This window comes from Saccopteryx bilineata, chromosome 9 (genome assembly GCF_036850765.1).
Source record: "Saccopteryx bilineata isolate mSacBil1 chromosome 9, mSacBil1_pri_phased_curated, whole genome shotgun sequence".
NCBI lineage: Eukaryota > Metazoa > Chordata > Mammalia > Chiroptera > Emballonuridae > Saccopteryx > Saccopteryx bilineata.
In genome coordinates this window covers 35,130,694-35,157,489 of record NC_089498.1, presented here as the reverse complement: position 1 = coordinate 35,157,489, position 26,796 = coordinate 35,130,694, and the positions used below count along the sequence as shown (strand labels likewise).

At 47.9% G+C, this 26,796-nt stretch overlaps 1 protein-coding gene across 1 annotated transcript; it reads right to left on the bottom strand.

The window, feature by feature from the left end:
- Positions 1 to 1,020: 1,020 nt before the first annotated feature.
- Positions 1,021 to 26,796, bottom strand: IRF8 (interferon regulatory factor 8). Its single transcript, XM_066243323.1, has 9 exons — positions 26,650 to 26,796; positions 22,967 to 23,141; positions 16,944 to 17,127; positions 13,182 to 13,270; positions 11,491 to 11,596; positions 10,343 to 10,390; positions 5,269 to 5,655; positions 4,027 to 4,142; positions 1,021 to 3,424 (listed from the first exon to the last, which is right to left on the bottom strand). Exons 2-9 carry the CDS (start codon positions 23,138 to 23,140, stop codon positions 3,248 to 3,250), a joined length of 1,281 nt encoding a protein of 426 aa, XP_066099420.1. The 5' UTR covers position 23,141; positions 26,650 to 26,796; the 3' UTR covers positions 1,021 to 3,247.

The following is a 26,796-nucleotide window of genomic DNA, read 5'->3' as shown; positions in this document are numbered from 1 at the left end:
AGCTGAGGGGGAAGAATTTGTCAACTGTCTGCCCAAGGGTGTTGAACTCTGAGGAGAAGCGAGCTTTATCAAGTTGGCCCTGACTCCACAGAACAGATGGATCCACCAGCTTGCTTGTAAACAAAATTCCTCCTTGCAACATGCAGGAATGGACATGACTCACTGCAAGGCTTTCTAGGGAAGTCAGTGACTTGCCCAGCTGCTGGCCTTTTTCACGTGGTGTTAGTGGCCAGCAGGCTTCAGCACAACAGCAAGATGTTGTCAGAAAGCCTCGGACTGAGCTGTCCGCCCAGGGACAAATGGCCCACAGTCAGTCAAGCATGAACTCATGTCTCAGTTTCCTCATCTATAAATTGAGAATAAGAATAATCTCAATCACATAGGGTTATTCTTAGGATGGAGAGAGAATACCCACTGCCATGGAGACAAGTGTGTTGGATAACGCCTTTCCACATGGGTTGGCAGGAGCGTACACCTCCTTGCAGTGGACAATTTGTCCTGGGTTGTCCCACAGGCATGGCCCAGTAAACTGGAAGCAATCTCCATGTTTGCCAAACTGGGTCCCTCATGCCCCCACGCTATTCCTAGGAGCATAGCACAAGAAGCATGTGTATGAACGGAAGGATACACAGCCCCATCATGTGTGGCCAACCCAACCCAGGTGGTCCTCCTACAAATCATTTCCAGCAACTTCCAGGATGGTGCTGTCGATGCCAGACGCCTCCTTTCTCCACACCCTCTGTGCAGTCATCGGTCAGCCCACAGAAACCCAAACAGGCCCTCGGGTTTTAATAAAAGCATCATGTGCCCCCACATTTTCTCAAGAAAATTCTATATGATCTGTAAGTCTCCGTACTTTCTGCTATTTTTTTGAGGATGAGTAAAAAAACAAACAAACAAAAAATTCTTAAAAGCATAGTGCAGTATTATTTTTTTTAATTCCCCCTTTAAAGTCCCCAGAAACTGGTAAAAATGATAAAAATATTTAACAGTGACTTTTAAAAAAAAAACAGAGCACACTTCAGCTTTAAAAAATAACCCTTTATTTTAATAAAGAACAAGAAGATCAATATATTTTTAAATGCATATAAAAATAAATATTCATTCAGCATATTAAAGATGTATGCTTTAACATTCATTTGAGCTACGCACAAAAGCCTATTTGTTATCTTACAAAATTTCAGAAAGCAGTTCTCTTATCCTTAAAAAGGTAATGCTCACTCTGTTGGCCAAAGGAGATAAGGCACTTTTACTGGACTTTCCCTGCATTCTCACGTGAATTCAGACACGGCTAACGGTGCTGTCATTACTAGGCTGGCGAGTGCCTCCCCGGCATCCCCCTCGCAGCAGTAACAGGGGAGAGGAAACAGGCATTCCTTGACTTTTCAGATTTTCAATCAGAGACTTTTGTGGTTACAAGGTCACCAGATTGACTCAGCTGGGGCAATTCTTCCCCCCAGATCCCAACTCCTCCCATTTCTCAAAATGAAGGTTCACAGGTGAGCCTCCTTCTTGCCCTTCCATTGTGAGATTCTGAGTCAAGTGTAGTGGTGACCCAGGCTGTGTAATAAAGGGAAAAGAATACAGAAAAAAATTCTTCTCCCCACGCCCAAGAGAGTGGAAGCAAAGCAGAAGCACCCTCCCAAAGCCTCAAACCTGCCTGGTGTCTACACCCACAGTGGGACCGACTCAGCCAAATCAACTAACTCCGCACCACCAGGAAGTGGGGCAGGTGCTGGACACACACCGTGGGTGCCAATCTGTGCCAGTCCCAGTGCACCACACAGGACACAGACAAGTGATAGGCACCCCAACCTAGCAAAATACATTTATTTAGTAAAAGAATGTTCAAGTGCTTTTTAATCTGGAAAGCTGTTTTAAAGGGGTTGTAGAAATGCGGTTCACTGCTCACTGGAGGGTGAGTGAGGTGAACAGTTAAGCCAAGTCATTGTTTTCCATCTTCTTCCCCCACGCTTTCAATTAGCACATGGTTCAGGGTAAACATTTTAATACATTTTGGGTAGTAAATACAATTTATTTACTAGTAAATAAGGTAAGCTCTCACAGGACTAAAACCGGGACTTCTTCATTGAAATCCCACTAGATGACTCTGTTGAAGAATTTGGTGTCGGGGGCCATCTTGAACCTCGAGGAGCAGCAGGAATGGAGGAAGGCATTCTGCCAGCCACAGCCCACCCCATGACCAGTATAGTGGGGACAGGCTAACGCATGTCATTCACAGCTCCCAACCTACTCTAACTGTGTCTACATACTAGACACCACCGGCTAATGAATAGGGTGACGACTGGATCCGAGACACAATCAAAAAGCTCATACAACCCACAATTATTCTTTGAATTTATAGTTTATAACCTGCCCATTTTATAAAAAGGGGGGGAAAAAAGCTCCAAAGCAGTCTATTATAGAACAATTAAAATTACAAGTATTTTTAAAACAGGGCAAAACCATTTAGAAAGATGAAAACCATTTAGAAAGAGGTATCTGGGATGACTTAATTACAGAAATGAAAAAAAAAATAAGATTTTAGCTCCCAGCTTCCTGACGACAAAGCCTGAAATTGAAAACGCACCAGCTCGCCTGGAGATGAAATGCTTTCCTAGCACCCAGTTCTGGGAAAAACAGACACTCTCCAAACAAGCCAGGAGTTTTGCTTTCACTTATTAAAGGGAGGCTAGTATCGAAGTATTTTTAATCTTATTATCATCCTTAAAAGTAAAAAGATACTGCACGGCGCTCAAACACATTATAAATCTATGGCTTTAACAAAAGATCAAGATGAAAAGCTGCCTTGTCCCCAAATTTCAATTTCTTTACTGGAATCTGCTGTGTGCTAATTAAATTGTCAAGTATTTGGAAATAGCAATTATCCCCAAATGCTGAAAGAATCATAGCAACTAATGATAATTAGGGGAAAATACAGGAAATAAATGTTTTCATCAGAGGTTCTAGCTACAGCATCCAGACCATTTGGTGTAAGTCTCGATGTTTACATCTGAACAGTAGAACTGCGAGACAGCTCTACTTTAAACGGCGGCGAGCCTTCAGGGAATGAATGCCCTTACTAAATTAAGAGCAGAGTGAGGCATCCCACCCTGTCAGAGAGATTTACATCCTTAAATAATTACAACAGTAATTGTAATAACGAAATGTAAGATGTGGGCGGGGTGGGGTGCCTGAGAAAGAGAGAGAGAGAGAGAGAGAGAGAGAGAGAGAGAGAGAGAGAGACTTAAACTGTGATCTGTTGGTTTTCTCTGAAAAAGGGTCTCTGGTGGGAAGCGCAAATATCTGGAAACATCCGGAAGACCTGGTCTGGCTGGGGCTCCTCGGGAGCCTGCATCATGGACCCGGCACCACAGCTCTTCCCAGCTTCATCCATCAGCTGCCGGACGTATAGTTGCTCAATCTAGAGGAACAGTGCACAAGGTCAGAGATGGAGGTAGGAAGAGAGATGGGATTTCCTTCGACCCTAGCCAGAGTCTTTGACTACCCCCGTCCAAGGCTAGCGTTTAGAACCTCCACACATGAGTCCCAAATGAACGAACCCAGAGTAGGGATATGCAAAGAAAGGGCAAGCGGTATTCCTACAAAGATTCCTATATATGCTTCCTCAATACTGTCCCAACCTGGCTAGCCAGTGTCCAGAATTCCACCATTAGAGCTTCATTCCTTTGACTAGTTAAATAAGGGCTTACAAAACCCTAATCTGTCACTTAGATCCTAAGGCAAGGTGGAATCTTTCTAGAAAGGTTATGGTTTCAAAAAACAAGCCAAACACAAGAAGGGGGTGGGGGAGACACACAGATTGTAAATGTACTAGAACATGACAGGATGGTTCAGAGGTGGCAAGAATCCACTTCTGCTACTTGAAGGTCTCGGCCCAAGCCTGTTTCTCCACACATGTGGGGTACCCCAGTCCTTGCTGCCTGTTCTGCGCCCAAGGATAAACTGGTTCCTGATGTGCAGGCTGGGAGATCTGGCCACAGCCCTGAAGCAGCCCGTTCTTACCTGCACGAGAATGAGTTTGGAGCGCAAGGGGGTCATATCCGGAAACTCTTCTCCGAAGCAGAGCACCACCTTGCTGTCAGGAAGCCGGCTCTGGTTGTTATAGAAGTGCTGCAGCTCTGGAAAGACACGGGAGGAAAGGGTAGGTGTTTGCAACTCCGCGGTGCTTTCCCACCTCGCCCACCTTACCAGGGCCCCTGCTCCAGGAAGCCTCCCAGAGTTCTCGGGCCAGCTGGCAGGAGATGTGACACTAGCTCCTAGCTATAACAGGGAAAGAAATAGAGCTTTGGGAACACAGCAAAGGGTTCTCGTGCAGCACTGTAGGCAGCCTGACCGATTGATGTGAGACACCCTGACCATCTCGGAGGAACACACAAAGCGGGGCCCTAATATATGCCTCACAGAGTAACAGCAGTTGATGTGCAGCACTTCTGTGCATGGGTGTTGTTCCAAGGACTGTTTATAAGATCGGCACACTCCAAACCCCCGGGACCTGGCCCCGGCCCCGCAGGCATAATGGCAGAAAATGCGTTCCAACCAGCTCCCAGGGTATAGGAAAAGCCCACAGCACAGCTGCAAGGTGCTAAGCTCCTTGGTCCTCCCAACAGCTGTGCAAGAAAGGTCCTGTACCACACCTCCTTTTTTTTTTTTTTTGTATTTTTCTGAAGCTGGAAACGGGGAGAGACAGTCAGACAGACTCCTACATGCGCCCGACCGGGATCCACCCGGCACACCCACCAGGGGACGATGCTCTGCCGCGACCAGAGCCACTCTAGCGCCTGGGGCAGAGGCCAAGGAGCCATCCCCAGCGCCCGGGCCATCTTTGCTCCAATGGAGCCTTGGCTGCGGGAGGGGAAGAGAGAGACAGAGAGGAAGAGGTGGGGTGGGGGTGGAGAAGCAAATGGGCGCTTCTCCTATGTGCCCTGGCCGGGAATCGAACCCGGGTCCCCCGCACACCAGGCCGACGCTGTACCGCTGAGACAACCGGCCAGGGCTCACACCTCCCTTTTGACACACGGGGAAGCAGAGGCACAAAGATGTCCCCCAAAATCACTCAGCAGAAAAGTACAGAACAGATTCAAATGCAGCCCCCCTACCCCTCCCTCCCTCTTCCTGCCCCCCCCCGCCCCCGCAGCTGTGCCTCTGACCCCTACATGTCCCCAAGGGGACTGTGGGCAACATACAGCCCTGGGAAGGAGGTGTGATTTTTTAAGATTCGGGCAGCAAGGTGACGGTGGTGCAGACCTCGAAAGAACTGGCTGGTGTCGAAGACCTTGACCACCTCGTCGCGCTCCAGCTTGTTGGGCCTGTCCTTGCACAGCACGGCGTTGCCGCTGTAGAACACGCGGCCCTGGCACAGCCGCTTGACCAGCACGCCCTGCCGGTTGCTGTGCAGCAGCACTCCGCGCTCCAGGTGCCCGAACAGCTTTCGGGTCACCTGCCTCTGCCGCTCGCTGGGGATGGTGTCCGCGGGCGGGAAGCGCACCAGCTCCAGGCCCTCGGGCCCGTACAGCTTGGTGTTGGGCATACCCGGCTGGCTCAGGGACAGGCGGCAGCCGTCGGGGCAGGTGGTGGTGGTCTGGCCCACCAGCTTGCCGCCGTAGTAGAAGCTGATGACCATCTGGGAGAAGCCTATGAGAAAGAGGGAGACAGGTCAGGGGGGCTGAGGAAAAGGAAGCTCCCTAGTCCTTCCTGTGCAAATGCCCAGAGCGCTTTTTCTCCCCAACCGGGGCCTCCCAAACCGGGGGATTTAACTATTTGTATGTCTGGGACCTTTTTGGCATCATGGGAAGTTCATACAACCCTTCTAGAAATAATGACTTTATAAGCATGAATAAGGACAGAGAATTCCTAAGGAAACCAATGGTTCCGAATACAGAATACTACCTACCGTGCTCTCCCTGCTTCTGGGCAGGGCTGATGGCTGCTACAATTTACTAGTCAACCAGTTCTGAGGTCTGGACAACTTAATTTCTTAGAAAACTAGCCCCGCCTCCCAGGCACTGCTATAACACTTGTTACATAATGCTATACTACGTACAAAACAATATTTTATAATATGTCACATTTATCCTTAACTTGAAATCCAGGGAACCTCAAGGAAACTGTGAATTTGTCAAGAAAAAAATTACATCTTCATTTTCACTAACCTGGAATCCAGGTTTAGCTATTTCTTCCATTATGAATATAATGCAACAGGCTACGTTGTTATAGAGTATATAAGGCTATATATCATATCTAGGTACCATTGTATAATATATGTTCTTACAGGCTCTCAACCTCTGATCACCTAAAAAATAAAGCCCCCCTTTGGTGCTGATGACTCTCTAACACCAAATCCTAACCACTGCCCTTTTAGCAAAGGGACAGGCAGGTAGTAATATCCGGCCAGAATTTCTAAAGCTGTGTATCTGGTTTTCAGTGAATTTGCTTTGACCTTTGACTTCCTACTTATAGCAAGTGACACTGGTTGGTTCTCCTTTTCCAGGCAATGGTAGATGGCCCCCGTTTAAAATAAATTTCAGTTTTAATAAGTAAGAGTTAGAGAAAACTGTATAGGATGTTAATAATAGTCCAGGTGGTACCCAGATATGCAAACCAACTGTGACAGTGGTGCTCATATGTCTAAAGTGTGGGAACCTCTAAACCAAGGAAGGAATAAAGGCAACAGCTAAATTCAGGGATATTCCCAGAGAAATCTGCCTTTTAATAGCCTTAAACTAACTATGAGAATCCCATGCACTATCAATGAGCTTGGTGAGTTTGGGGACCTTTAAGACCAATCCGGGGCTGACCCCTGAAGCCACAGAAGCGGTGAGCTGCCCAGCTCCATGGTCCCCCCTGGACTTACGCAGCACACACGGGTCAGGGGCAGCCTTGCGGGCCGCCACCTGCTTGACCTGGGTTGATGCTGCTATGCACTCTCAATCCCTGAGACCCTCCCACGAGGCTCTGCTCCAGAAATACCTGCTCAAATAGTAAGATGCCCCACTATTGTCCCCGCCCCACTGTTCGCAGGCTGCATTTCCTCCCACGTGGAAGTTAAAGGGCATTCTAGAATCACACGGGGTCAGAAATTCGAACTGCAGGTGCTCCGATCCAACTCATTTACTTGACATTTGGGAAAACTAAGGCCCAGGTGGGGTCACCAAGCAGGTAAGTAGCAGCAACAGCGACCGACTCCACATCTCCATTACCCCCCACCCCCCGTTCACCATCCTCCAACCCTCCGAGTCTGCAACATCCGCATCACCTTATGACTCGACACATTCCACTTCCTTCACTAGGAAACAATTCTGAACTTTGTCCCAAATGAATGGAACACTCCAGAGGACTGTGTCACCACCCGCCCCTCTGCCCCGGCATTGCTGTGACCTCATTTCACACTAGTGCCTCCCGACCTTGTAAATGAACTGCTGCAGAGGGAGCAGCAGACAAGGTGTTCCAAGATGCCCAGACGGGGCTCTCCTACTGACCCCTCTGCCAGGGGACAGCTTAAGCTCAGAGAAGGTCCAACCTGGAAGGGCCTGAGCCATGACTCGCCACACCCTCGAAGTGAGTAGTGGAGACGCACAGACCAGAAGCCACTCATCAAGGGCCTCCAGTTATTCAGTCCAGACTTCGTAATTCTAAGGGCCTCACTGCAACCCTGTCCTGCTCCTGTTCTAGCCGCTTGCCCACGGGGAATAGCCCTGCTAAGGGATCGTCTGACCCCAGTAACAGCAGAGCACATGCTCCAGAGCCCATAAGACCAGCTGTGTGACCTGGGGCGGCAGCTTCCCTGCTCTGTGCCTCAGTTTCCCCATCATCAAAGAGGAAATAATAATACACCCACCTCAGTGGAGGGGGGGGGAGGCTGTGAGGATTGAATGAGCTTGCATTTGTACTTTGCACATGTCAGCACCGGATAAGCAGTTATTAATAAATTGAACTAACAGAACAAAAGATCAGCTACATAGATGAGACTCCTGAAGTTATAAGCCATAGTCCCTGGTCTACACAGCACATCTCAAGTGCTGTTCCCAGTGCTCTGGACCTATTAGCACATTTCACCTTCACAACCACCCCATGAAGTGTAGACTATTTGTAATTATACCCATTTTCCAGCTGAGAAAACTGAGTCATAGACAGGTTAAGGTGCTTGTTGTCAATGGCACAATTGCTAATTGGGGAGCCTGGATGCACTCCCTCCATAGCAGGCCGGCTTCACATCTGTGTTAAGCACTGAGCCACACTGTCAGTTTCAAACATCACCCTTCACCCCAATCATTTCAAATACATACAGTTGAGGGCACAAACGGGCAGCCACGGTCACATTTGGATCCACCAGTACAGTGGGGTGTTGTTAACGCAAATTTGCTACCAACTTTTTATATGGGAAATTTTCACCTAAAAATCCAGACCTCTGGTCCCTCTAGAAAAATGAGAAAGTCGAGTCTAGCTGGGTCTAAAAGTGCATGGGGCAGGAAGCACCACAAGCGGCCCAGAGGAGGGCAGCCCCTCTACTTTTGCCACAGTCTCTGCCACTCCCTATTGTCTTTAACCTAACATCTCACTCATTGTATTACCTGTCCCTGCAGGGCTGAGAACCAGGGACTCCTGACAACCTTACATAGGAAGCAAGGGGTTATGTGAACTGAACAGAAGGACCAAAGTCCACAACTTCTCGAGGAATGTTGCAGGATTTTCTTTGCATGAGGCAGTGGCTGCCAGCTACTCTATTTGCTGTGCGGAGACCGCTCTGGGATAACTTGAGGAAGCTTCCTCTTCAGACCACATCTTGTTACCCAGACACTGCAGCCCGCTGCCTGACTACACTCCTGCCCCCAGAGAGCACTGGTCAGCAGACTCCCTGGTCACAACCCAGAGCTAACCAGGTCAAAGGCCTGGTCCCATGACCCAGGGCCTCTAAGAGCTGGGCCTCTAGTGAGCACAACAGCTGTCCAGTGTAAACCTAAAAACAAACTTCAAGCCAGATGCCTCGGTTTGAACCTCACAGCCCCGCTTACCAGCTCTGCGCTCTTAGGTAAGCAATTTAACTTCTAAGCCTCAGTTTCCTCATCTGTGAAGCCAAAGTTATAGCAGTCCCCAGCTCACAGGACTGCTGTGCAATGGACAAGAGCTCGTTGAACAAGGGCATCATTTTGCTTTAAAATTTCCTTGTCTAAGTGAGAACCAGCCTCCACCACCCTGAAAACACTCATCCCCTGAGGACCTTCATCAAAACACTTCTCTCTAAGCCCGTTTCCTCCTCTGTGCCAGGAGGCCTCAAATCCCGGGCCCTAACATTACGTGGTCCATCTTTTTTTCTTTTTTTTTTTAAATGTGGTCCATCTCGATGAGTCAGGCTGTTCCCTTCTCACGGAACCTAGCAGCTGCTAGGGAATAAATACACCAGCTGCCTTTGCTCTGAAGATGCCATCAATAAGCCTGAACGTAAATTTCAGGGGCCACTGGCAGGAACAAGGTCTGACTCCCCAGTGTAATTAGACAACAAAGTGGCACAGAGGCCACCTCTGTCTGCAAGGAGCGGGAGCATGGATGGGACAGCCCAGGGCCATACCCCAGCTCTGCTGCCTACAAGTTATGTGGCCAGTTGTTTCTGAGCTGGTGCAATGGAAAAAATAACAACACCTACCTAGGGGTGGTGGGAAGTGATAATGAGATTAGGCCATGAAAGCCTCACTGATGATCCTGGACTCAGCATTTGCTAATAACGTCAGCCGCCACCACCACCATCATCATCATCACCACCATCACCACCTCTATCACCATCACATCCACTCATCACACTATAGCCATGATCATCACCATTATTATCGTTATTAGTATTGTTATTGTTATAAAGCTAAGTGTGGGAGAGAGTAAAAGAAACTGACACTGCTAACATCCACTGACCAACACGTCCCTACCAGAAAGTTTTAATAACACTGTGTTTAATCCTCACAACACTCCCATGAGGTAGTTGTTAGTGTTGTTCCTACTCAACGGATGAGCAGCCTGCGGTTCCGAGTGGTTCAGTTACTCTGCCTGCATCGTGTGAGGGGCGGAGCTGGGCCTTGAGCGTGTCTGTCCCCACACTTTCTCTCCCAAATAGTTACACCTGTAAGAACCTCTTTGGATCTATTTGTTGGTCTAATCCAAGAAGAGGCTCTAAGTCAGCCACATTGTCACTCCCAAACCCAACAGTAAAAAGGAGGAATCGAGTACCCGACCTCCAACACCAGATCATGCTCATCCAGGACCAAGAACCCACACAGGTCCTTCAAGCTTTATCTTCAAAGAGTGCCCCCCAACCCCCACCCGGAGCACAATGTACCTGCATGGTGCGCGTCATAGGCAGTGTACCCTGTCACCAGCGGCAAGCCTGCCGGAGAAGAGAAAAGCAGATTCAGACCCAGCCAGACCCAGTCGTGTGCAGGTGAAACAGCCCACATGCTCCCCTCTCCAAAAGTTTCTTAAAAAGCCGCATATGGCGTGCTCCTGAGGCCTGGCCACAGGCTTCCGCTGAATTCAGTGTTTTTCCCTCTCAGTGCGGCCACCCATGTTTCATAAACGCAGAAAACCAGACCTCAACCCAACCAGCATGGAGGGGGGAGACTTCCTCTGTGCTGTGGGATTTCTGACCATGTGTCAGTGTGACACTGTGGGGCCACATTTCCTTCCCTCTAAGGGTCTGCTCCCAAAATACCACTGGACTGCATGCCCATTGTCCAGGGCTTGTCTCGAAGGGGAGCCGGGGCCCACGCTAGCTTTCTCAGAGGTGCCACTGAGCACAGGGATCGGGGGCTCTCCCAAGGCCCCTGATTTGACAACCTATGCCCTGGCAACCTCTGAGGCCCACTAGGCCAGCTCTCACGTCCCGGTCTCCCATAGGGGACAGTGGGGGAGAGGACAGGGAGGAAGTGAAGGCACTCAATGCTCCCAGAGGGAAGGTCACTTCAAGCAGTGGTGGGGGATGGTCATCAGGATTTAATAAGAGAGTGAATCCCTCATTTAGCTTCAAGACCCTGTAGGGCCTGTCCTGGTGTCTCCATTTATTTTAGATGAGTAATCTGAGTCTCATCTAAGATATGCAACTTCTGACAGGGGACTCAAACCCAGGGCTCCGAGTAAGCAACTGCCCAGCTGCTCTGGGCTGTGCTAGACTTAACAAACCTAACATGGACCAGTCCCTCCTGGTCTTAGAGAGATTCACTGCTCCCCTCCAACATTCCCAGGAGTGGAGGGGAAAGAAGATACTATGAAAAGGATACGTGTGTCTTCCAGGGAGGCAGTGGTGAAGGGGGCTAAGGGCGTGGCTGCGCTCTGCTCTCAAGGGCCACCCCTCTGGGCTCAGTTCCCGGCATTAAAACAGGGGTCAGAGCAGTCCCCCTGGCTCCACCCCACCCGCTGCTATAAGACTGAAACCATTCAAACAAGCCCGGCCCCCACACCCGTGGGGTGGTGCTAGGTTCCCACCCTTACCTGCGCTGGGCTGCTGCATCCACCAGTCTGGAAGGAGCTGACTCCTGCAGGCCTCGGGCGGGGAAGGGCTCCTTTTGACCATCCCCATGTACTCATCCACAGAAGGCTGTGCGATCAATCAGGGGACAAGAGATCAGAGCAGTGCAGTCAGTAGGCTTCCAAAGCAGGACTCCAGTGTCGTAAAGATGAATGGCTTATGCTTAACTAAAACCATATTATCACCTTGAGCTCGTAAGACAAAAGGGAAGTTTTACTTTGCATCTTCAAAGATCCAAGACAATCCAGCAGGCTTAGTGATCAAACCACAGGGCTGAATTACTAGCCTCTTCAGGGTCCCTAAGAAGTTTATTGGTCTTTTACATAAAACTGCCTGTTCTTGTGAGTTCTGGGACACCGACACACGCCGACCCTGAACAGGCTCGCAGTGCTTTAACAAATCTCACTCGATGCGCCATGTCTAGATTTCCCATCTCTGACCCATTTCTTAAAGGAGGTTGGTAAATCCAGTTAGAAAACGTTTTTGAAATCTGCTTTTCCTGTGATCCCAGTGCGCCAATGCGATCATCTCACTCTCTTCGCTGAGTCGGCAGAAAAGCCTCATTCGGAAAACAGGACATTGTTGGAGAGACACGAGACATGAGGCCAGGAATTCAGCTGGCCTACTGCCAGAGACCACCCAGAGACTAAACAGTCACCATGTGCAGAAAAGTCAGGCAGCTGAGAGTAGATTATATTTTGTTACCTGCATTTTCTGACTGCCAAGCTACCCACCCTAAGGATACTAGCACTGCTGTGTGAGTTGAGAATAATTTACATAGCACCCACACCACCTTTTGCAAGGTCTATGTGAGATTATTGTAGCTATGCCGTGTCAACCTTGTAATAGCCATAAAATAAAACATAATTAAAAGGCTAATGGTAGAAGAAAATGACATTCAAATAGCTAAAATTAGTATTGAAAAACCCAATGCCTGATAACCCATTAAGCCTTTTTACTTATAGCCTATAAATAAAGCGGGTCCCTGAGGCCATTTATCCGAGCCCCCACCGCACTTCCGGAAGGGGCACCTCTTTCATTGGTGGTCAGTGAGAGCACTATATGTGGCGGCCCTTCAATGGTCTGAGGGACAGTGAACTGGCCCCCTGTGTAAAAAGTTTGGGGACCCCTGCTATAAATTATGACTTTGCACACAATTCTAACAAGCTTCATTATACGGCTTTCCAACCCACCAAGGATAAAAATCTGTGTACTGGAAGACACAGCCCACCAGCCATGAAAGCGAGTGCTCTAATCATGCCATAGGGACAATCCCCAGCAGGAAGGAAAGTTTCCATTGTGTTCAATGCAGCCTGCTAAGAAGGCAAGAAAATATATGATGCATTACAAAAGACTGCTACTCAGAATGTTTAAATATCAAAAATCCAGAGCTTAAGGGAACATCACTGGCCCAGAGCAAGCAGCTCTGCCCTAGACGGCGGCATTAAGGGGGGGGGAGGACACTAGGAAAAGGGGCTGACCAGTTGGCAGAAGCAGGTCCCACATTCTATCTCTGTCAGGGTGGAGACAAGGTGTGCTGGATGAATCCGAGGCTCTGGGGGCCTTGGCAGGGCAAGATCAATGCCACTACTCATCAGAACCCACACAGCTTCTGCTGTTGGGCCAGACCTTTGCAAATGCTGCCCCTACTCACCTCCTTGATCAACTCATCAATTTCAGAGTGACCACACTCCATCTCAGTGACTTCATTCACACAGCCAGGGGTCGCCACGCCTAATTTGCCTATAAAAAAAAAAAAAAAAACAGACAAAGGCCCTGGCTGGTTGGCTCAGTGGTAGAGCGTCGGCCTGGCGTGCAGAAGTCCCGGGTTCGATTCACAGCCAGGGCACACAGGAGAGGCGCCCATCTGCTTCTCCACCCCTCCCCCTCTCCTTCCTCTCTGTGTCTCTCTTGCCCTCCCGCAGCCGAGGCTCCATTGGAGCAAAGATGGCCCAGGCGCTGGGGATGGCTCCTTGGCCTCTGCCCCAGGCGCTAGAGTGGCTCTGGTCACAACAGAGCGACCCCCCAGAGGGGCAGAGCATCACCCCCTGGTGGGCGTGCCGGGTGGATCCCGGTCGGGCACATGCGGGAGTCTGTCTGACTGTCTCTCCCCGTTTCCGGCTTCAGAAAAAAACAACAACAACAACAAAAACCAGACAAGCATGACAAAGCGTGACCATAGCATAAGCATCATTGAAGACATAATCGGTGTTGTTGTGTTTTGTTGGTTTTTTTTAATGCTGAGTTGAAGGAAATAAAAGTCACTCTGTGTCTTCCCTGGTTTGGGAAAGGCCTAGAGATTTTTTTCCCATGCTTCTTTAGTCATCTGATCAGCAGAATCAAAAGAGAGAAGTTGGTTTTTGTTGTTTCTAACTCTTAAAGGACAGAGGAAACACTTCGGTCTCTTCCTTCTGTTTGCTGAGATCCAAAATGAATTTATATCAGATAGCCTTTACCCCGGGCATTTACCAACCTCCAGAGATTATTCACAAACTGGGGCATTTGAAGACACTCAAAGGTCTCTTGGCAAAATGTGTTTGTAGGTTAGTCTTTTTTTAAGTTAGTTGGCAGGAAATCTCTTTTTGGTCTTTCCAAATATACACACGTGCACCTGTACGCACAAGCACACACCTATACACACCATGCACATACATGGCACACGACGAAGGCACACTCATGCCCAGTCCAAACCCGCCTTCATCAGTAATCACATGAGCGTGTCCACAACAAGCACTCCGGACCAGGCTAGTTGCTTCCTTGCTCTCATGTCTCTTCCCCAGCCAGAAACGTGCCACATTAAATTTATCAACATGAAATGCATTATAACCAACAAACACCTGTCTGTTGGAATTCATTCATCCCAATGATCTATAGAATTGGCCTATTGTTCCCTCCTCACTGAATTTTGATTCCATTTTGACAGACTTAAAGAATTACTTAGATGTTGATGGGGGAAGTAGGGGACAGGTGGGGCACCCCCAATGGAGCTTGCAAAGCACTGAAGGACAGAGGAGAACGGGCCTATGTAGGCATTATGCAAATGCAGCATTTCTTTGCCCCCCTGAGAACCTGCTCTTTAACATCCACCCCTGCAGGTGATACTGGCTGCACCCCATGCTATAAACAAGTTAGGGTCACCTGCCAGTTCAAGCCTGGCTGACCCTGGGGTTGGGGGGTGGGGTAAGAGAAACTTCTCTATTCCTTCAAATCACAATTTACCTCAGGGGTCAGGAAGCTTTTTGGCTGAAAGAGCCATGAACGTCACATATTTTAAAATGTAATTCCGTGCCCTGGCCAATTGGCTCAATGGTAGAGCGTCGGCCTGGCGTGCGGAAGTCCTGGGTTCAATTCCCGGCCAGGGCACACAGGAGAAATGCCCATCTGCTTCTCTACCCCTCCCCCTCTCCTTCCTCTCTGTCTCTCTCTTCCTCGCCCGTAGCCAAGGCTCCACTGGAGCAAAGATGGCCTGGGCGCTGGGGATGGCTCCATGGCCTCTGCCTCAGGCGCTAGAGTGGCTCTGGTCGCAACAGAGCGACGCCCTGGATGGGCAGAGCATCGCCCCCTGGTGGGTGTGCCAGGTGGATCCCGGTCGGGCGCATGCAGGAGTCTGTCTGACTGCCTCCCTGTTCCCAGCTTCAGAAAAATACAAAAAAAAAAAAATGTAATTCCATGAGAGCCATATAAGGACCCATGTATGTTACGCATTATCCAATAAAAATTTGGTGTTGTCCCTGAGGACAGCTATGATTGGCTCTAGCCACCCACAACCATGAACATGAGCGGTAGGAAATGAATGGATTGTAATACATGAGAATGTTTAACATTTTTAACGTTATTATTTTTTTTTTATTAAAGATTTGTCTGCAAGCTAGATGCAGTCATCAAAAGAGCCACATCTAACTCGCGAGCCATAGGTTCCCAACCCCTGATTTACCTTGTGATGACAAAAAAAAAAAAAAAAAAAAAACTATCCAAAATTGGGAAATAAAGCAGAAAGGTGATTGGCCTTTAAAACCAGCCCAGAGGATTATCCAAACAGTCACCCCTAGTGGGGTTTTCTGATTTTCCAGGGCAAAGTCAGTTTGTTTGACTTAGTACTTACTATTAATTATGCTTCAGACTCAGTAAAGCCACATGTCAATTTACAGGCAATGAAGCTACAAATGACCAGTAGAAAAGATAAACCCCAAACTATGGTTGTACTGCCAGGTGAGACACGCACTGGCTCAGCTCAGCCTCCTGTCCTTCCCTGACTATGCACACCAGTGTGTCATTCTGTCAAACAATCTTTGTTGTCATGGCGGTTCCCTCATCGATGAGTCACCTCTCTGACCCAGGCTCACTATGTATTTGTTAGGGTCACAATTTTAACTCTTTTAAAATTATGCACCAACGTTTTTAACCTTCCCACAGTGGGAAGAGCTCAAACTCAGAATCTGTGCGTAGCCCTTCCAGTTGCTGAGGGCTCTATCTCTTTCAGGCCTTACTGGACCATGAATGGACTTCATCAACGGAGAAAAGAATGCCGTGCCAATAATCGAACTGCTACATCCAATGGCTAGGAAAATCAATGTGTTAACAGAAGGTTTTAAACCAGAGATGGCAATTAGATGTTATCTCATGGGCCAGCTCTGATTCATAGCAGCTGCACAGCCTGCCACTTTGAAAAGGACTGAGGCCAAGAGCTGAGCTCCATGCATCCTGACTGATGAGTGAAGTGACTGATTAGTGATGTCTGTCGAGAGCCAGGAATGAGAATCAGGCCTCAAAGGATGTGCAGCACCTTACTGCTATCCCTGCTTTAAATTCTTCAAATGCTTTCCTAGGGTTTTAGACCTGGAAACAACTTTAGGAATTATCACATCCTGAGTTCCCAAACAATGATGAGAATCTAACAATACATATTGAGTCATAGCAGTGGACCTAAAAGTGTCATCATCTGCAAACTCATTCAAGAACTTTACCCTCTATCCTTATCAGCCATCCCTTCTTTGTCCACCTGGTTTTCCCCTACCCTCCTCTGACAGTTGTAAGAAAACAAAAGGAATTTCTTCCACACTGTCTGAGGATCCCTGCTCCTGTCCAATCTCATCCCGGAGCCCCAGGGAGGTCCTACAACCTGCTCCTGGTCTGACTGTGATCCAAGCGCTGGCTGCCAACCCATCTCCCAGCCCTTTCCTCCCCATTGGCGTTGCCTCTCACTCAACTGCCACTTGGTCAGCAGCTGGCGGGTGAGGTCAGCGGAAAGACCTCTCCATCACTGCTTATATAAAGGAGAGAACTATTTTGTTTAGCTAAAACCACTCGCCCCAGGCCCTGTGGGACCAGGGCTTCCACCCCAGGCCCAGGCTCTCCCTTGAGGGCTGCAAGCCGGGAGACCTCTGCTGGACTGAGTGGCCCCGTCAAGGATAGTTACATTTTTGCTCTTCTTCTGGGACGATGCGGTAAACTTTATATGGCTCGGAAATGTCCAGCTGGGACCGGTCTGTCACTTCCTCAAAATCTGGACTCTTGTTCAAAGCGCAACGTAGCCTTGTCTTCCACGTGGCTGGTTCGGCTTTGTCCCCTTCCTTAAATTTCCCTTTAAAAACTGCCCAGGCCTGAAGGAAGAGAAAGCAGCACATGAAACAAAACAGCCAACCCCCTGACCACTACTATCCAGGCCATGGTCAGGACCAGCACATTCTCACCCTCTTGAAAGTCATTTTTGGCCATCAACCCTCATTCAAAGGATTTTGGGGGCTCAGAGATCTCAACCAGACCACTTTTTTTTTCAACAGATGTAAAAAGACCCAGGCCAGGAAGGGATCCCCCAAGATCTTCCAGCTGAGCTGGAATTGGAATTTGGGCTAAGACTCCTCCCACACACAGATCCTTCCCTGGACCAGAGAGCTAGGAGGGGCATGAGGTCAAGCAGCACAAGGAGGAAGTGCACATGGTTTCACTAGAATGTTCAAAACAAAGAACAATTAAAAAAAAAAAAATCAACCCCTAGCATGAAGATTTCGCATGAAAAGGAAACATTTGCAAAATTTATTCTGAGTGTAGTCATCCACTGCCCTGCTACTTTTAATAGACATTTTGTTTTGCACTTTGGCATGTATTTCTAACTTCCCCCACCACCACCACCACCACCAGAACCTCCCCAGGGCACAGTTTAAAACGCAATGAAATGTCTTCTTCCCTCTCTACTGGTGTTTTCACAGCTCTGTTTTCTGACCTCTCCAAACCTTACACTCTGAACTAGGAACAGAGATTCAAAGCTGGAACTTAAAGTCAAAATGTAGAATGGGACATTATTTAAAATAAAATAAAAAATCAAACACATGAAAGGGCAGAGTTTTCATTTCAAAATTGGAATATAGGACAAGGACACACCAATTAGGCGGTCACTACTGTCAGGTGGAAATAACCTTTGGCATTAGGCAAAATCAGACACATCTTCCAACCTAAAATAATACTAGCTCTAGAGGGAGTTTTCACCTTCCCTCTACTCAAGAAAATGCAATTCCAAAGGATAACCTTCACAAGGTGACCCTGCCTGGGAATAATTGCCAGCTGTCCCGACTTCCAACCCAGTGGATTTCCGCTATAGCTCGCGTTTTTACTACAGCAAGCGTTTTCAAGCTGAAGGACAACCCCCTGGTAGCTCATTATGCAGATTCCTGGGCCGGCCTCTCAAGATTCTCATTCATTGGTGCGGGTTAGGTCTGCGAACCTGCATCTGTAGCCAGCATCCCAGTAATTCTGACAGGTGGCCAGGAGGCCACACTCCCAGAAACTCCATAACGTCCCTACAAGTCACAGCTCGATTTAAAATAGCGTTGGCTTTTTTTCTCCTCCTAGAAGACAAGCCTTCATAGTTCACTGCCAACCTACCCTCCTCTGTTGATGCCCAGAGCTCAGATTCTGCATCTCTGCCCCAGGCAAAGAGACTGTTAGAACATTCCTACTAATGAGCATGAGTGGTCATTTCCTTTTCTGACATAAATGAAAAACTCCCCTTTAGAAATATGTTTAAAATGAAGTGGTTTTTTATCTTTTCAATCTTTCTTCAATCATTTATTAACTGCATTACAAACCATGCATGGATTTTTCTTTCCAGAGAAATATAAGAGCAAACCATGTACTGAACAGTAATTTCAAATATTTATTACATTAAATCAAAATGTCTCTGCTTCATCTCTGCTGACACTTGGGGTTGGATGATTCTGTGCATGGCTGGATGTCTGGCAGCATCGCCAGTCTCCACCCACTAGATGCCAGGAGCACCTCCATCCCCCACTGTGACAACCAAAAATGTCTCCAAACATAGCCCCGTGTCCCCAAGGAGGTAAAATCATGATACACACACCCATGATATACACATACAACATACATTTGAGAAACACTGGGCTAATCCATATTACAAATGGACCTTGAAGAGCATGGGTTTGGGAGTAATACTAGGATCAGCTGGTATTTACCCAGAAATGCATAGTCTACAGCAGGGGTCCCCAAACTACAGGGCGGGCCGCATGCGGCCCCCTGAGGCCATTTATCCGGCCCCCACCGCACTTCCGATAGGGGCACCTCTTTCATTGGTGGTCAGTGAGAGGAGCATAGTTCCCATTGAAATACTGGTCAGTTGGTTGATTTAAATTTACTTGTTCTTTATTTTAAATATTGTATTTGTTCTCATTTTGTTTTTTTACTTTAAAATAAGATATGTGCAGTGTGCATAGGGATTTGTTCATAGTTTTTTTTTATAGTCTGGCCCTCCAACGGTCTGAGGGACAGTGAACTGGCCCCCTGTGTAAAAAGTTTGGGGACCCCTGGTCTACAGGGAACCATCACAGTCACTGGTTCATTCAAGCCTCACGCTTACCCCATGAAGACAGCCAGGATATCATAAAGCAAAGCAGGGCCCATGGGCAGAAAGTGCCCTGGGTTGGCATCAGGTACCCCACTTCCAGCCTACACTGAGTCCTTTCAAGGGTTCTTGGCTGGCTCTAAAATATCACCCAGACAGAACAGAGTGATTCTGAGTCCCAAGAACAACAACCACCACCACAACTGTCCCAGCCCCCCTATACCCTATGCTCCCCATCTGCAGGGGGCTCTGCACTCAGCAGCCAGCATGAAACCTGGGACCGCAAACTCTTCCTGATTTCACATTATTGTCTCGTTTTGTGTTTTGAAAATCAAATGCTATTTTTTTCTCAAAGGCCCCACCAAATTTGAAATATCTGCACTACTAAGTTCTAACCCATTTACGCCTCTCACAATGCCTCGTCAATGAGAGAACCAATGAATCATGAACCTCCCTTTAATTTGATTTTCCCCCTCAATATTATGAAAACAAGGAAAAATACTTTTTTAAAAATAAATATGAGCTGCCTAACCGGAGTGGTGCAGTGAATAAAGCATCAACCTGGGATACAGAGGACCCAGGTTTGAAACACCGAGGTCACCGTCTTGAGCAACTTGAGCAGAGGCTCACCAGTTTGAGCACGGGGTTGCCGGCTTGAGAGTGGGATCATAGACATGATCCCACTGTCACTGGCTTGAGCCCAACAATGGCTGGCTTAAACCCAAGGTCGCTGGCTTGAGCAAGGGGTCACTGGCTCCTGGTCAAGGCGCATATGAGAAAGCAATCAATGAACAACTAAAGTGCCGCAACTACGGATTAATGCTTTTCATCTCTCTTCTCTCTCTCTTAAAATAAATAAATAAATAAGAAAGAGGGAGGGAGGGAGGGAGGCAGGGAGGGAGGCAGGGAGGAAAAGAAAGAAATATGAGCTGATATCTGGGCCTCATCAGTACACTCAGGGAGGGCACAAAATGAGCTACATGTCCTTTTCAATCTCCCATCTCTGGTTGACACTATAAAGGTGACCTCAGAATGACGTGTATGGACCATGAAGGTGTGTCTGGTATAGAAGCTTCTTAAGATCCACTTACTAAGTCAGGAAAACAGACTACTGTTTTCTTAACTTGATAAGTTTTTTAAAGGTTTTCCTTGAATGTGCAAAACAAAAAGCTTCTCCACTTCACCAGAAAATCCCTAAGATGACTCTATCTAACCAAGGCCAGCCTTATCACTCCTTTCAACAGCAGACACGGTTGGTGGACATCGCAGAGATACGGCCCTCAGAAGATGGAGTGAGCTAGCACAACTCAGGGAACTGCTAGATGGCTTCTTCCCACCTGTATTTCACCAGCCCAGGATGTTGTCCTGCCAGTGGCTGCCCAGGTCCGGGTGGGCACCCTTGTCTCCCTCCCGCCCCCATTCCTGCTGAGATTGTACACTCATTTCAGATTGCCACATTGAGCAACTGCGTAATCAACGGAAACATTGGGAATCTTGCACATTTTTCTCAACGCTGTTGAAACGGCCATGAAGCACATTGCATAAGATGTATAAATCTGAGGCTTTATTTCATTATGCCCAGAGCATAAGTTGAAGCAGGGTGAAGGGAGATGCCTTGCAACTCCATCAGCAAGCCACAAGCCAGGGCTATGTAGCCTATAGTCCAGCCCTCTCTATACTCTCCTCCTCCTGAAGAGGTTTTACTGGTCAACCTGCAACTTGCCCTCAGCACCCCACACTTCTGTGCAGATCTGTCCATCCTGGCCATGGTCAGCTCCTAGAGGGTTCTCATGTGGAAAGGGAGAGTGTGCCCCTGGGAGGCACCTGGAAATGTAGGAGGCAATTTTGGTTGTCACATTTAGGTGAAGGTCAAGGTTGGTGCTGAACATCCCACAGCACACAGTACAAGCCCCAAACATGGGACTATTTGACCCTAGATGTCAACAGCGCCAAGGGTGAGGAGCCCTGGCTTGTAGCCATCTATAATCTAGAATTCCCAGCTGACTGGATGGACCTTGGGCACTGTTTAAATTTAGCTGAAGTCACTCCCAAGAGAAGTTCACCATAATGCTAAAGGTAAGAAACCTCTACAAGAGAGGAATCCACATTCCTTCCAGAAGTCCTCCAGAAAGGAGGCCCCAGCAGCTCACACACCTGGCAGAGTCCAGGCTCCTGACCTGGGGTCCCTGCTGGAAAACATCTGCTGGACATTCAGGCCATGTGGGGCCCCCTGAAGGTGATGGCAAAATGTCCACGTGCCTACTTTTCTTGGAGAAGGCCAATAACTAGCATCAGATTCTCAGAGATCTGCAGCCCCTGGTGACAAATTTAACAGAATTGCTATATATATATAGCCCCACCGCAGACGTCAGGCAGTGACCTAAAGGACTGAAATGCCTCATAAGCCAACTTTGACCTACTTATGCTCCACTCTGAGGCCAAGATATGATTGTTTGTCATTTTTGGTTTTTTGTGTCAGAATACAGTCATCGCTGGCTAAGAGTCTGGTGTTACAGTGGGGTCCCACAAGGCTTTGCTCCCCTCATTCATCCAAGGTCTTGGGTCTGATTCTAGCCCTCTATAATTCAGCTTCCCCAGTCCTCCCCAATGCTCACTAACTCTACCCTCCCCGTCCTGGGGCCCCCACATGCCACAGAACCAGCGCACACAGCAGCAGTTTCCAACCTGGGCTCTGAGTCAGACCACCTGTGCTACATCTATTTGCAAAAAAAAAAAAAAAAAAAAAAATGGAGCCTGGGTTCACCTTGACCTAGGGCTACAAATCTCTCAGAGGGTGGAATGGAGCCTGAACTTCTGGAGCCTTAGAGAAGCCCACAGGGGACTGTGTTGCCCCGCTAGGCTGCAGAGCTGCGCTGCCCTGGCTCCTGGCTTCTCTGTCTGAATCTAGGTGTAACAGCATGAAACCTCTGCTTATCGGTACTGATAGGGGTTGGGAGCATGGGCTCAAGGTTGGGCTGCCAGGGTTCAAATGCCGCTCCGTCATCCAAGAGCTGGGAGATCATAGCCAAGTCACTTCTCAGTGCCTCTACAGAATAAGGACATGGACAGCACCCGCTGCACAGGACCATGTGAAAGGAAAACACAAATCTGGGGGGGCCAAGCCTGGCACAGAGCAAACTCTCCATCAGTGCTGGCAGTCACGATGCAAATGGCAGAACCAAACAGCAAGTCACACAGTGCTTGGGGTACTCGCTATTCTCAAAGGAAGCCAGACTATTTATAGACACCTGCTGCAGGACATCCCATATGACCCAGCCCGGAAGTAATGACAGATGGTGTCTCTCTCACTGAGCTGACCCCGGCCTACGCTGACAAACAGAAGTAATAACTTTACAAGAATAAAGAAAGTGTCCTCAATCTCCTCATTGAAAAAATGCCACCATTACACAACTGACCTCAAAGTGATTAAATCACACAATAGATGTAAAATCACCTAGCATGTTCATTTTTAAAAGTTGAATTAATTCTCAAGAACATTAAGAGAGTTGTCATTCAACTCCTCTATTGGCCAGTGAAGAAAGACAGAAACTACGCTCATGGTCAGAGGAGGGAAGTCCAGTCTTTACCTTGAAAATGGAGGCGTCCACTTCCTGATTATAGTCTTGTTTGCCAGCGTGTTTCCAAGGGATCCGGAACATACTCTTCTCATCGCTTTCCCAAATCAACCCTGGGTACATGTTGCTGTCAATTTGCTCAATCAGCCACTGTCGAAGCCGCCGGCCCCCATTCCGGTCACACATCCTTGGAAAGAAAAATATATATTCTAAGACATTACAAAAACTGTCTCATTCATCACAGCACCCCAGGTACTTTTAACAGCCAACAACTGCTAACAGGAAAATCAGAGGGCAGCAACACAGGTGCCAGCTGGGGAAAACCCCAGCTCCTGGAACTCTGGGCCACCTGCTGTGAGCAGACAATGCCTGCCTCCAGGACCATTTACCCCGAATGAAAACCGAAAGCTCCCTGGAAACTCATCTTGGCCCCACTTAGGGTTCTGGCTGTGCTCTTTCCAGCTTCTGTCTCTTTCAGGAACACCTAATGGCATCATTCCACTATTAGCATGAGAAAGGGAAAAATCACTTTTTACATTTTCAGATCTTTTCAATGAGCACCCAGCACTCTAAGAGCCAGTTCCTATATCTGATGCCCAGTTTGACCAGTGTTAGTGAGCAAATAGGACATTTGTGATCTGCCAAGAAAGCAGCGGAAAGTCTCAGGCTATCCTTCTAAATTGTTCCCTCACAGCTGGCTTAGTGATAACAGCATGTGTCTGGGAAAGACAGAGCTGCAGTCCCATTCAAACCCTGCCATCTCTCAGCTGGGTGACCTGACAGCATCATTTGATACGGAAAGTGTGTTACACTGGCTGAAACGCTCAGAAAAGCATCGGTTCTTGGCATCATTGTAGTGAGGGCTCAGACAATGCAGATCTACCATCTAAGACATGCCTGGACCTTCGGAGATTTTCTCTAAATAACAGATATTGTTATTATTATCCCAACCTTTTTCCTCAGAAAATTTTATGACCAACTGGGAGCTAGCAGACAAGTGTGAAGAAATCGACTATGGCTATAGACAAAACTGGCCCAGATTGACTCTTCTAGAAGACACCAAAATCGGGGGACCTCGCCATCCCAGGGCGCCCAAAGACATCCTTTGGAAGAACATTTCCTGCCAGAGCAGGCATCTGTTCCAACAGCACAAAGAAAAAGAGAAAGCAATCATGCCGTATCAACTCATAGCCCACATTTACAAGAACAGGGGTGGAAATCCCCTAGGCAGTTGGACAGACGCCCACCCAAAAAAAAAAACAAAAAAAAAAAAACAGCATCTCTATTCTTCTGATTAAAATGTGACCTCTTCAGGCAAACAAGTTTGAAAAAATCAGCAGTGACAAGACATAATGTCCCCAAGAATACTGTCACATCTAGAGCCACATTGGTCCATAAAGCAAGAAGTGGGTGTTATAAAAACTCCAGCTACCCTGCAGGCGGTTATGAGATCAGAGAGGGTGACCAGGTCCTGGGGAGGAGGTGAGGTCCCATGAGAGTCAAATGTAACTCTTTACCCAATAACCCCAGGTGCCCAGGTATGGATTTAAAAGGAGTGAAGTGTGTGCAATAGGAATTGGACTTCAGCTTGAAAACTACAACTCCAGCCAAGGCTCTTCTCTCACCAGACTTCAGTTAAGTCACTTGAACCTTTCTCTAAGGCTCTTCTCACCTGCAAAGGGAATGGATCTCAAATGTCCCAGAATTTTATAACACAGTTCCTTGTGTTTATAAACACAGGACAGATTTGGGAGGAGCACCTACTGAGAGCAATTAAATGACACCACCGAGCTCCCCCCAGAAAATAACCTGGCAGGGTACAGTTTCCCAAGGATCTTTCCTGTTGGAAAGGCAGGAGGCTTTCCCCTGCCTTGAGGAAGGAGCTGCGATGGGGACAATGAGAGGAGGCCAGAACACAAAAGAAGGGTTGGTGTCTGTGGACCTGTCAATTAAAGGGCATGCTCCTGCTCACTAGGGTTTTGCTCACCCCCTTAGGACAAGGTTCATGAACTAGCGTCCCTGTTCCGGGAGCATCCCGAAATGAAAAGCAGTATTTTGTTTGTATGGGTAATTAACACCTTCTTGTCAGGACTTTTAATGGATTCATAACCCCAAAACTCTTAAGGACATCTGTCTTGGTGATTTGTAATGAAAAGAGAAAAAAAAGAAAAAGAAAGTAAGAGAAATGGCATTAAAAGGAAGAATAAATCAAAGAATATAAAAGCTGGAAAAACTTTAGAAATCATCTAATCCAGCCCTCTTTGTTCAAAAATGAAAAACCTGAGGCCCAGAAAGGCACCCCAACCCCAGACACCCAGCAGGGGGGGGTCTTATGTTACTTACTCTGCCAAGAAAAGCCACACTTAGAAGAGTTAAAAGATCTCAGCACATGGACAGCCCTACCTGAGTTTTCAATGAGATCACTTGCAAGATTCTAAGCAGCATTAAAAGCCTAAGATTCTAATACATGAAGATCCATAAGGATCTATTAAACACTAACAAATTAATCCCACCAACTGCTGAACCAGGAAAAATTTATAAGCCCAGTCACATGCTTATAACTTCCTCTTCCTTGATTTTTAGGTAATAATTGTCTTTATGGGCCAAGTCCCATAAAGAAGAGCTAATCTGCACCCTATAAAATGGGTCCGGGGGTCAGGCTTCCCAGGCAGCAGGTGATAAGAGGCTGTCCGGAGCCCAACCAACCTGATTCCAAGAAGTTTCCAAGAGGTGGTTCAGGACTCGCCTTCTCTCCCCCTCTCAGGGCCCCTGGGCATTTGCCCTCACGGCACAATCCCCCATCCCCACTAAACCCAAGAGCATCAAAGCCATTTTCCCCTTTGGCCCCAATCTTATTAAAATGACTAAACCACCCCTAATTCTTTTCATGGGGGAACCTGCCACAATCCAAAAAGACACTCTCAGAACCATCATTTAAGTAAAGACTGGCCCCTAATTTAGGATTTAAAAAAATGTGTTATATTCCTCCATCTGTTAGGGGAATAGTTTAAAATTCTGGAAAATTGAGGCTTTAGTTTTCATTCATGAAGCACTTCAATGTTCTGAGTAATAACTTATCGCATTTTAGAGAGTCTGCCCTTTGCCTTGGGAGTCACTTTACACCAAAATGCACTTTTTTAGTTGTGACCTCATACAGACTTCTTGTCAGGAGAGACTGGCTAGGATGGAGGCAAAAGATCCCAACCCCATTCAGAATCCTAAGTATCATCCACCAGAATAAAAAAACCCAGGCTGCCCTCCTTCCCGAGCTAACCCGCACAAGCACTGCTGGTTATTGGGCAGTTTCATGGCTATGCCCCTCCAAGCGTTATTCCACGTAGCAGGATTTGAGTGGGACAAAGGAAAAAGTCTTATAATAAAGGGTGAATATTTCCCTTCATTATATGAGCCACTCTAAAGACCATGCAAAACACATTTTAAGAAAAATGAGATTTTTTTTTTTTTTTTTTTTTTTTTAAGCCTCAGCCAATCCTTAGGGGCAGCCACACAATGATCAACATTTTGGACCTTCAGTTTGGAGTCAGGAGAAAAAGTGGAGATGGGGTGGGGGAGCTGCGATCGCGCTGGCCCTGAGACGGGGTGTCAGTTGCGCTCGCGCCAGCCCGCTGTCTTGGTCCGCCCGGACCTGGCCGCGCTGCCCGGCCCCCGCCAGCCGGCCCGCGGAGGCCACTTACCTGTCGCCGTGCACGCTCCGCCCGCCGCCCGGCTTGGCTGCAGCCGCTCGCGTTCCCACGCTCACTGCTCACCGCCGCGCCGGAGCGATGCGGCCGCGGGCTCAAGCTCCCGCGCGTATTTAGGGACAGGGCGGGTCCGGCACGCCA